Source organism: Akebia trifoliata, chromosome 6 (genome assembly GCF_017979445.1).
Source record: "Akebia trifoliata isolate Shusen 1 chromosome 6, ASM1797944v1, whole genome shotgun sequence".
Lineage (NCBI taxonomy): Eukaryota > Viridiplantae > Streptophyta > Magnoliopsida > Ranunculales > Lardizabalaceae > Akebia > Akebia trifoliata.
The window spans coordinates 12,982,526-12,994,695 of NC_141380.1; the positions used below are offsets into that span (position 1 = coordinate 12,982,526).

The following is a 12,170-nucleotide window of genomic DNA, read 5'->3' on the forward strand; positions in this document are numbered from 1 at the left end:
AACAGCAAGTTACCAAACAGTTCAACATCTTCACAGTACAATTAGATAGCATGTTACCAAACAATATACTCAATTCAGTAAGTTATTTCAGCAACAGCAACAACTTTCTCTCAGCTTCAACAACTTAATTCAGCATCAACAACTTTACATACAGCTTTTCCAAACAGACCAGAGGACCTAAATACCATTGTCTTCACGTCAAAAACTCATAATTTTTCTTCAGAAAATCGATAACTTGTTCTTGTCTTGTTGAAAATAACTTTTTGTTAATCCATAGAATTTGTGTACCATTTATTTTTCCATAAAATTAAATAACACATAGAACCATTTGTTTCATTACAAAATTCCACCAGAAAATTCAAATGATATTTATTAATTTATTGAAAAAATACATTGAAGCTCTAATAAAGGCAATATGCTCCATCAAACAAATCTAAACCACAAAGAATGGAATTAGTCCTCAGGAAGAGGATTTTCAAACCAATTGAGCCCTTCACTATGTATATCAAAATTAGGTTCAATCCAAGTGCAGTACCACCGTTCATCGGTGTCATACCAATTTTCCCAAGAAAAGTTACCTCCGAAAGAATGATATTTTCCAGTCCAAAGAGAATAAAATACAATATTGTTCCCATGGAACCTCGGAAAATAAATCTTATTCTCTGTTCCTTTCACTGATGCTCATGCCAAGATCGATGTGGTATGACTAACAAATAACATTCTATCACCCAAACTTTCTACTTTCACCCACTTCATCTTGAACCTATCCAACTTAAAAAAACCAAGTGGACCACCCAAATGACCAATAAATATCGATAGGAGCTCTCCATCACTCTCTACAATGAAACTCCAATGAATTGGAAACTTAGGTCTAATTAGTTTCGGGAGGACACTCCATATACATTCATCTTCATCGTCCCCTGGACTGAAAACTCTTAGCCTTCCAACTTGACCCAAAATGTATAGAACATTGTTGTAGAAAATAGGATTGCAATGAGATGCCATGAATGGTACCTTACCATCAATGTAATATGGAGTCCAAATAAATTCTCCGTGACGACAAACCCACATAAAAAAAAACTTGGAATGAGTTACTTGATGGGCAAATACAATGCGGTTTGAGGAAGTTGGTGGGGATGAAAACGATACACTAGTAAAAATATTCCCGAATCATCAAGATCAGGAAGCTCAATGATTGCCCTAGTGAAGGGATTAAAGAAGAAAATAGAACAATCACTTTGTGACACTAACAACCAACCGTATTTGGAGAGGCGAATAATTGCACCTTGTAGTTCTGGAAAGTGCATAAGACAAGTGTCGTTGTACATCACATGGAAGAATTTGCATGTACCACTATTGTTATATGGAAAGAACATGAACCATGGTGATTTATTAGAGCTAGATTCGTAGGGAGGCGGGGGTGACCTTAGTGGAGAAGTGATGGTTGTCCATCCTATGAAGTGAGGTGAAAGCGAATGCAATCACTTACAAAGGGATGAGATATGATCTGTTCTAAAATCTCCTTTGCCATGTCATTCCAGGGCGTCTCTTCTTCACTTACCTCCTCTTTATCAAGGGATATTCTTGACTCCAAAATCACAGTGTCTTCTACCTATGCTTTCCCTTGCTTTACCTGTAAAATATAAAGGTATACCTCAAGGATTAAAGAGCAACATGGGCAAAAAAGCATATTAAAAGACTAGCTGAAAAACAAACTAAAGCTATTTACAAACTATTATCTCTAATGAAAGAAGATCAAAACAAATAAAAAAATTGTGAAAAATAAATGAATTATCGGTAAGTAGATACTGGGCACTATCCAATAAGGTTGAGATCATCCATGAACGACATCGGGACAAGGAAGAAAAACTGTGATAGTTTGGTTGTACATGTTAAATCTATACAAGTATCTATTATCTGGATCCAAGAAGTATATACAATCCCCTTTAACTCCCAAGTCTGCCTCGGAGATTGATATACAACTTTTACTCAACAAGAAGATCACATTGCCTATGCTTTCCACTTTCACCCAAACCATCGTGGAAAAATCCAATTTGAAAATATCGAAAGTCTCAACTACATCAGCATATATCCCCATGAAAATTTTGACCACCAGGAAGAGTTCTCCACGATATTCCGCTAAATACTTGGAACATAGCTTTGCATCTTCTATGGATAACAGAGGTAAATTTATTTAAAAATTTGTTATTGTTGCTGAAGTATCACCAACATCTACAACTGCAATCCCCAAAATGAAGAAGATATAGATCTTCCCTTGGACATTGATGGCACAAGTAATACTTTCCATACCATTGTGTTCCTTCCTAGGATTCAAGTCGTGATTGATCCATTGTTCGTCATGGGGTCTACAAAAATAAAGAAATTCATCTCTCTTACTAATGAGCATCATGACACAATTAGGATCACTTGGAAAAGATGTTAGAATGTTCTATGGGTGGTAACTGGATTTTTTCCATCGAGATCAGATTTAATAGAAAACAATTCGAGGAATAATTACCCAACATGACCAACCATTCATTAGAAGATGCTATACAATTCATTCCACGCATCTCCGGTACACTTCTGGTATAGTAACATCCATCCGATATAGTGAATAAAGTGTGGTTACGCTTTTTCCTCCCATGGGGGAAGACAAGAGTTGCGTAAGAAATAGGCAGGCAAAAGCAATTTTTCTTCTCAGTTTGTTTGAGTTTCTTCTGCAAAATAAAACAATGGAAAACTTAAGTATTCAATAACTTTAGATAATTAGGGCCCAATGACCAATAAATTTGTATCAATTTATGTATGATAAGTATGAAAACCTTGGAATTTCCATGGATGGTCTGACTGACAATGTTGACAGTGAACTGTCCACCTGTTTGTCCTGAAAAGTATAAGTTCAAATGTAAATCTGCAAGTTCAAAACAACAAATAAAGAGGAGGCATTTGAAAAGAGATTATAGATGGAATTCACGGCCAATTTCAGAAACATCATCAAGAAGAAACATTTAATGTTTAGGAAATATTTCGGATTGTCCGAAAATGTTCTAAACAAGATTCTATTTTTAATCAAAATATTACCTCAAAATGATATTTTAAATTTAACAGCATGAAATAGAAGGCTTTGCAATCCTATCACCTTGGAATGAGTGCATCATGATAAATAACTCTAAATAGTTTCCGACTTCATTAAATGAGAAGACTAGAGATCAAATCCAACTTACCAATCCAAAAAAACAAAAAAGAACAATCTTGTAACACTCATGAAATTTATCACAGACAGGATCTCTTGGCCTATTTCTATACCAAAACCTTGCTGTGTGGTCATGGCTACCACAACACAAGAAACAGAGAGAGTAAATTCACTGGGAGATTACACTACACTCAACTGAGAGTGCATAGAGATAAATAGGCACTTATAACTTCTACCCTCAAGCTATTAAATCAAAACTATCATGCACGGTGAACACAACTAGCATAACAGAATAAGTCAATGGATAATAATAAAAAATGATTCTATCCACAACTTTTTCTCTCTAGGGATAAGAAATCAAAGCACCCTCATCCTATAGGTAGAATCACACCAGATATATTAAAAACTCACAGATCATGACATTAAAAACTCAACCCTTTGGAGAAATGTTCTGCAAAAGAAATGAAATATTATAGAACAGCCAAGGGATACTGTTTTATATCTTTATCTAAACCTAGCCTTTAGCTTTGAATATCTAAAGAATTGATTCAATGGAATGAAGGTGTTAGTTTGGTGGTTTACAAACTAGCAGCTGCCACGTGTGACTAACGGTTAAGTTAGTTTTATGAGGTAGCTGAATTGATAGTTAATTAGTTAGTTCCTTTTCTTGTTCTTAATCGGTTAAGGACAGGCTGTTTTCTTTGTTGTATTCTCATTCCCTTGATCTATAAAAGGGTCTTAGATGTATCATTGTGAGAATCTAATTCATAGGAGATCTTTGGGTGTAAAAGGGTTTAGGGAAGTGAGGTTTTCCGAGTGTGTTTCAAGGTTCTTGTTCTAAGAGTCCTGTTTGGCTATTGAGAAAGCCTGTAACAGAGAAGAGAGGAGAGAATTGTACTGTTTGAGGGTGTATTACTTTGGTTCTTGGTAGTGGATTGGTGGTGTTAATCCTCCCGGGGACGTAGGATTCCAGTTTTGGATCCGAACCTCAAAAAACCTTGCTGTGCTGTCTGTTCTTGTTTTATTTACTTGTGTGGTTCAGTTTTGATTGAATTCTCACGTGTGGATTGGTTTTAATCCAACAGAAGGCTTAATAGATGGTGAGGTCCATCAGTTGATGTTGATATATATTATGGTGTGGGTACCTTCTCATGTGTACTGTAATAAGAAGCAAGATTTGAAATTTGATACAATATAATAAAGTAAGAAGATTTGAGGTGTTAGGTGTAGTCTAGGGTTTTGGTGGATCTCATAAGTTCCTTATCTTGTTATAAATCCCACTTTAGCGTCTCATCTCGTCCAGTTTATGGAAATGGCTTGTGTGAGTCATCTCAGTTTGCACGAAGGTTGCTAGATGACTCGGACAAGTCATTCACAAAAAGATTTTGAAACTATGCAGTCTGAGCAGAAGAAGATTATATCTAACGATATGACCAAAAGAAGCTGCGTTAAAAGGCTAAATGTGCACATTAAATTTAAACAGCCATAACTTTGAGGCTATATATCAAGATGACAATTATTTTTTTGATAAGATGACTATTATAATATTAATTCAAAATATTTATGATGAGTATTACTATGATAAAAAAAAACAGTAAAAGTCATTGAGCATGTCAATGACTAGGAAGTTTTGATCCCTGTTTTTTACTTTCCATCTATTCTTGCATTTTCCTTTTTAAGTCTCAAAACAATAAACAAATTATTATTAATTGAAAAGTAAGTTTATAATGCATGAGAAGTTGAGGTAATGAAATATACGATCAAATAAACAAAATTCGAATGAAACGAATAGTAACTACTGACCTTTGATCTGTTATATAGCTGGGATTGGACCAGTGACCTCATCGTTGCAGTGCAGATTATCCAATCTCGATCTATCATCTTCAAAGCTTTCTTCCCAAAAATTTAGGGAAATTGATCAATTGAGCTATAAACACAAAGTTCAATACAGATCATACTTTCAACAATGTAAAACAAACTAAGAATGCAAACAAATTTGATACAGATATCTCCATTTATCACTGTTTGTTTTCAATTACTAATTTATCAGAATAAAAGGAGTTCTTATTTTTATTTTTCTATATAGCTAATAGAAATTTATTATATAAAAAAGAAAACAAATTGATAGTTGAAATACATTTTAACAAACAAATTTCTACTTTTTCAACCTAATACGAACACTTGATAGCCTAAATCAGATTCTGGATTCATTGGTAGTATAGAATTTAGAAATAGTTTAATCAAACACACCAATCTAGACTGAAAACAGTGGAAGAAGCTGTGGATTAAACAAAACAACAATCAAACATTCAACGATATAAAAAGAATGTAGATCAGAGCTAGAAAATCGTCTCACCATGGAAAACTCACTCGATCCTCACCCGAGCCTTCTTTGAAGACTGAAAATTTAAGCTTTTATGGTTAAAAAAAGTAATCCAACTCACTATGGAAAAATCACCACAAAAGCGATCAAGGCAGAATAAGATATGAGCGAACCTTGAAGAATAGAAAAAGAGGTTTTGGCTGTAGGCTAGGGTTTTGGACTTTTGGTGCATCCCATAAATTCTTTATATAGTTGTAAATCCTGCTTTGAGTCTCGACACTCATCTTACATATATGACTCAGGTGAGTCACCTGGGTTTCTAACGATTTCTAGTTTAGTTAAGATATTTGAACTAACAAAACTAAAACTTAAAAATATGAAGAAATAAGTCCCACCCTTGGCATCTCATCCAGAAATAGATTTTAAAACCATCCAGTTCGAAAAGGAGAACATATATATATATATATATATATATATATATATATATATATATATATATATATAGGGAAATGTTCAGCAACAAACATTTTGACAAACATTTTGGCAAAACATTTTTCAAAACATGGGTTAGAGGTTTTGGAATGGGCTGATTTTTGGTGAGGATGATCTCTACGGTGAGGAGATCATCATCACCAAAAATCAGCCCATTCCAAAACTTCTAACCCCATCAAAAATGGTTTACAAAAAATGGACGGTCCACGATTTTTCAACTTGTAAATATGGGACTAGAAGTTTTGGAATGGGCTGATTTTTGGTGAGGATGATCTCCTCACCGTAGAGATCATCCTCACCAAAAATCAGCCCATTCCAAAACCTTTAACCCATGTTTTGAAAACTGTTTTGCCAAAATGTTTGTTGCTGAACGGGACCCATATATATATATATATATATATATGTATGAGTCGTGTTAGAGTAACATAGAAAATGTTCATCTATTATGACATTTTGATGTGATGGTGCACACATAACTAGAGCTACTTTTCACTTGTATCTCAATGAAAAGATCTATGGTTATGTGTACACCACCACATTAGAATGTACAATCAATGTACATTTTAAAGTTACTTCAACATTATTCTATATATCTTGATTATAATCATCCTATAGTGACGACATAGAACCTTACATTAAACACTAAGCTAACATCGAAGAGTCTACAGAATCGTAGATGCTTTTCATTCGTATCTCGAGCTAATACATCTATGATTTCGTGCACACTTCCACATCAGCTCGGTGTCTAATGGAGTGTCCTGCCCAGATTATATACACCTAATGTAGAGGGTTAACATAGGTCTTTCACACCTCAAATCTAGCCACAGATATCAAAAAGGGCTTTGTTAGCATGTGCCTTAGGGACACATATTAAGATGCATTAAATAAGTATAGAAATAAACCTATCAAAGTATTTTTGGTATATTTTTTTTAGTACCTTTTAGGTACGAAAAGAATTTTTTTCAAAAGGCACTAAATTTTTTTTGGAAGGTGTATTTAAGTTTTATTATTGCATTTTAGGAAGGAAAAAATTTATTTATATTTTAGTGCATTTTAGGTAGGAAAATAAATTTTGAAGGTGCATTTTAAGAAGGAATTTTTTTTTTTTTTTTTTTTGAAGGTGTATTTAATGTATCTTAACATGTACCCATCGACAAATATTCTTTTGCTAAAGCATTTAATGTGAGATCTATGTGACAAGATATATGAGGTGTAAGAGGTGGATTTTAGCCCACTTCCTGGGGTGTATATGATCTAACTTCTTTGATAAATTATATTTTAACGATGTTAGAATATTTTGAATTCAAATTTATTTTGAAGACAATCGTTAAATATTGTTGGATTATAAAAATTTAGAAACATTAAAATCTTTATCAATTTTTATAAAATTATTATTTTTATAAGTTTTAAGATTTTCAATTTAGTACGAGGTGGAGTCAAATTATATAACCTAAAAAGCTATTTCAACATGAAAGTTGTAATGTATATGATCAACAAGACTATCAATACAATTAGAGATTGTTTTAAAGAATTATTTCTCTTATTGATTTTGTGGTAGCAGAGATTCTATAATGGTGGTGATTGTCATGTGAGTTCCAGAAAAATTGGATAGTAACAACAGTATCAAAGATAACGATAATGAGGGTGGTGGTGGCAAGGGTAATGGTGGTATAAGCGGATTGATGGTGGAATAGGCTTTATATTTTTAAATTAATCAAACATTTGAAAATGGATTCTTGAAGAATGCTCCTTATCAAGAAAAGAAAATTGTAGGAGAATTACGTATGGTGTCAAGCCATTGAGTTATCAGAGTTTCGAAAAGATTTTCTTAACGACAATTCAAGGCTTTACCTGGATTTAATCTTTCTTAAATATAACAATTTCACACATGTCATGAGAATGTTGTCTTTCTTAAACAAACAGGAATGGACTAAGGGTTAGTTGTGAAACTTTGAGAAGAGAAATTAATGGTTCTAAATATAGTTAAGTCTAAGGTTTAGACTTTAAGCAGGTCCAATAAGTTCGTTATATGGTTTTAAATTCCCATTCCATGTGTTTTCTCGTTCATGATACTAAGAATTGAAAAATAGATTGAGATGAAGAAGAAAGTAAATCTTGATTTTGGCATCTCGTCTCGGTCTTTGACAAAACATGATGACTCAGGCAAGTCATCTTGATCTCGAACAATTATTAAAACCATTGAGCTTGACTTGAGCCAAAAAAAAGATCATATAAAATGATGTGATCAAAAGATGGATCAAAAACCTATATCCCTAACTCAACTTTTTAGGGGCATAACTCTGAAATGTACGCAAATCAAAATATCTATGACACTAATTAAATAATATTATTATGAATATTACAAATGACAACTATTATAAGTCATTGAACATGTTTATGAGAATGAATAATGACCATTTAAAGGGATCAAAATATACATGTAAGATTCACTATTTATTTTTTATAAATTCTATTTTAACATTTTTTAGATTATTTTAAATTCAATTTTTATTTAAGATGATCATTATTAAGTATTATATTTAATCCTATTTTTGGGTAAAGTTTATTATTTCCTTTATAAATCAACTTGACTTTCGATGAGGAGTTTGGGTACGACTTAGAAAGATAGCATCCGATATGGCATACAAAGCAACCAACAAAAATGAAAACAATTGGATAGAAAAAGCTTATGCCTGTTAAGGAGGAGTATGGGAAAAAAATGAATAACCGGTTAGCATCTAGATATATCAAAGCCAAAATGAGGAAGAAACCCTGCAACATCTCTTTATCAAGTGTTCCTTTGCATGAAGTTTATGACTCACTTCAACAATTATTCTAACATTTTTTGGGAGATGTTGGGATGGTTTATAGTAATTAGATGTATAATCCAAAAAAGGAGTATCCTTTGGATATTATCAGAAGGTTGCATGTTTTAAGTGATTCTATAATGATTGATCATTCTATAAGTTTAGTTAGCTAGAAATGTTGTGATCTTTGACGAAGTGGAGCAAAAAATTATTCTTTGGAGGAAGTAGGATTTAATGATGGATGGGTGGGAGATGACACCATCCATATTCTTTGTTAGAGGAAAATTATTTGAGAATGCATTGAATAACATTACAGGGTTCAAGTCTCACATTTCAAAACAAAATTCCAATCTCTAATGGAAGGTCTTACACTTGCACTGCAAAAGTGCAAGAACCTCATAACTATGGTAGAACCCAATATCTCACATCTGACTTTAGTGGGTGTAGTGTTACTCTATACCTGGTTGAGCTTTGGAAGAAGGCTCAAGTTGAGAGATTAATGTGTCATGATTAGTCAATGAATCATAATTACACTAAGAGAATAAAAAAGCAATTAGAGGAGTCTCGGGTTAACATGATGTATTTTAATATTACAGGCAAAAATCAATCAAATTAAAGGAAGAAATCAATTATATAATACATGGAGTATGGCAAAAGAAGCTAAATACAATATTTTTCTTCTTTTAACCTCACTCCTTTACATAGCCAAAAAGAAAGAAAAAACAAAGTGTGCCTATTTTGTTAGTTGCTTATTTCAGATGGCTTGTCATGAACTCCAACGACGACAATTACTGATAAATGCAATGGTGACAACATTTTCTCTAATTAATCAAACCATGTTCATCAATTCAATAATTTTCACAGGGATTGCAAATCAAAAAAGAAAAAAATTTAGAAGATATTCACCTTGACTGTAATAAGACTTTCAACCACTAAAACTATTATAGAAAGAAATTTAAAAAACATCATCTGCTAACAATGAAAGAATATCTAACTACCAAATCAACGCTAGTCCCCTGTTACACCCCTTATGATCTCTTTTTACACGTTAAGGATGAACCCTAAAAATACTCTTTCAAGATAGGAATGGAATATAAGCTGGCCCTTTTGCAATTAGGAATTCCTTAGGAAGAGACTCCATGTCAAGATAACAGTTCCTTGCCATGGCATCAGTAATCCGTTCAACCCACTCATCACATTGGCATTACCAATGACCTGTTGGTACATTTAGGTTTTTATGAGAAAATATGTCAGAAATATTTTTGTATAATAGTGCATGTAATAAAGTAGGGGGGAAAGAGAACAAATAATGTAAGGAGATACCCACATAGCTTTCCTGGCATGAGTGAGAGGGCTCTTGTAGTATATTTCATCAAGTAAAGGGTCTACTTGGTAATTCACAGATAAAAGAACATAAAGGCGACAAAATCAATATCCCGAGGACCGCACCTCCCATACTATGCTTTGTTTATGCCTTTGGATGTGATCATTTTTCATCTTTTCTTCATTGATAATCACATCACATCCCACTCTGGAGGGTTCGGTCCATGGTGGAGGTTCATTAGTTTTTTTCTTGTTGTAGATTTTGACCAGCTTCTCAAATGTGTGTTGATTCTGCAAAATTTATCAAAATCACGAGAGGATGAAATATCAAAGATTATCTCACAACTATTCCACTCATAGTTCAGAGAAAAACAACAATTGAAATAAAGGATTCTCAGGGAAATCGTGAGAAAAAGCAAATTTCTATTGAGAAAAAAAAAACATATAAATTCATATTTCATCATCACATCAAATAAAACCCCGAGTCAAGCACAACCTTGTTGGAATGTAGATGCATCAGTAAAAGGATTGTAATCAATAATGTGATTCGCTAGTATGCTTGGTTTGTCTTCATTTAGTATAATAAAGCATATTTGAGAATTGAGATTATGCATGTGAATGGTAGAAAGAGGGATGAGGGAGGGGAGGACCTTAGCAAACACTCCTCTTCTGGGACCTACAATTTCTTCTGTATACACACTTTAACTTTGACTAAAGTCTCTCCTTCACGGATGAACAAGAAAAATGGTTCCCCGAAATAATGAATCTGTTGTTGGAGTCAAAATGGATTTGGATATAACAAATTCAAACAGTTAAAAACATGGAAGAAATAGTTTTCACCGCATAAGTGTACCCAATCTTTGAAACAATATTAACCGTGCCTAATAAATTTAAAATTTAATGTTATTTACCATCTGGTTTTGAGATGCATCTTTTGTGAAATGGTTAACATGAATCAAGAGATCATGAAGGTGAAGGTTTTTTCTCTTCCTTTGAAATCTATGAAAGAATCATACAAGAATCAAATGAATAATTGCCTTCATAGATCTTTGGGGATTGAATTGCATTAAACGAAAAAATATTTTGAAGGCGACAACCAATAACTTGTCATACTTAACTATTTACAAAAAGAAGTACCCAGAAATAAGGATATCAAAGATAAAACTCATCCTAGCAGAAAATAACATCCATAGAATCAAAAGTGATACATGTTGTCTAATTTTACGCACACAAGTATACGTATCAAAACAAGTAATAAAGTGATAAGAAAGTATCGTTCCCATGGAGACTAAATATCAATCTATTGCTAATTACCAATTTATCTCACTCTAATTTTATCCAAATAAAAGTAAAAAAATAGGATTTAAAAATAAACAAAAAAAATAACGGAGAGAATAAATTTGCAAATTTAAAATTAATGAGTGATAAAATTGAGGTTTATAATTTCCCCCAAACAATCCACTTAATTAGATTATTTTTCTTTCTATGATAAATTAATCCACTATAATTGTCACCCAAAAGCACTAAATTCTCTACAAGCCTTTGTCGATGGTCATGTAAAAATACATTTCTAAACTAACTCACTATATGTCTATGAAAATTAAATCAAGAAGAATTCATTAAGAATAAGCTCTCATAAGGGATGCACACGCAACATGAGTATATATCTATCTCAAATTAACGTATGTTATTCTATCTAAGTCATGAACACAAAACAACTCTATCGATATTATTAAAGTTCACCGATTCAATTCAATCAATAGACAGTCACTACAAAAAAGACAAGAATTAGAGGCTAAAAATAAGGGCGTTTATGTAAAAAGCCATAAAAATGAGGGATTTGCCTGCGTTTTACAGAAAAACGCCTCCAAAACCCACGATTTTTTTTTTTTTCTTTGTAAATCTGATCGATTTTTAATGGCGTCTTCTCCTAATAGCCACGAAATCAAGAGTGATGGGAGGCGATATTTCAAAAACCGCCGAAAATTTTATAGATTCAGAGATAATGGCCGATCGATTGGAGGCGTTTCCA

The 12,170-nt window shown here is 32.9% G+C and overlaps 1 protein-coding gene across 1 annotated transcript; it reads right to left on the bottom strand.

The window, feature by feature from the left end:
* Nucleotides 1-327: 327 nt before the first annotated feature.
* On the bottom strand, nucleotides 328-5,729 carry LOC147400263 (uncharacterized). The gene is made up of 7 exons (XM_086444549.1): nucleotides 5,550-5,729; nucleotides 4,997-5,120; nucleotides 2,823-2,884; nucleotides 2,519-2,717; nucleotides 1,096-1,633; nucleotides 783-940; nucleotides 328-680 (listed from the first exon to the last, which is right to left on the bottom strand). Exons 5-7 carry the CDS (start codon nucleotides 1,374-1,376, stop codon nucleotides 454-456), a joined length of 666 nt encoding a protein of 221 aa, XP_086300675.1. The 5' UTR covers nucleotides 1,377-1,633; nucleotides 2,519-2,717; nucleotides 2,823-2,884; nucleotides 4,997-5,120; nucleotides 5,550-5,729; the 3' UTR covers nucleotides 328-453.
* Nucleotides 5,730-12,170: the final 6,441 nt, after the last annotated feature.

Coding starts and splice junctions, on each gene's coding strand:
- LOC147400263 (XM_086444549.1), bottom strand. CDS start 1,376: ATGTTCTTTCCATATAACAATAGTGGTACATGCAAATTCTTCCATGTG. Junction 941..1,095: donor GCATTGTATTTGCCCATCAA/GTAACTCATTCC, acceptor TCAAGTTGGAAG/GCTAAGAGTTTTCAGTCCAG. Junction 681..782: donor TCATTTGGGTGGTCCACTTG/GTTTTTTTAAGT, acceptor TCTTGGCATGAG/CATCAGTGAAAGGAACAGAG.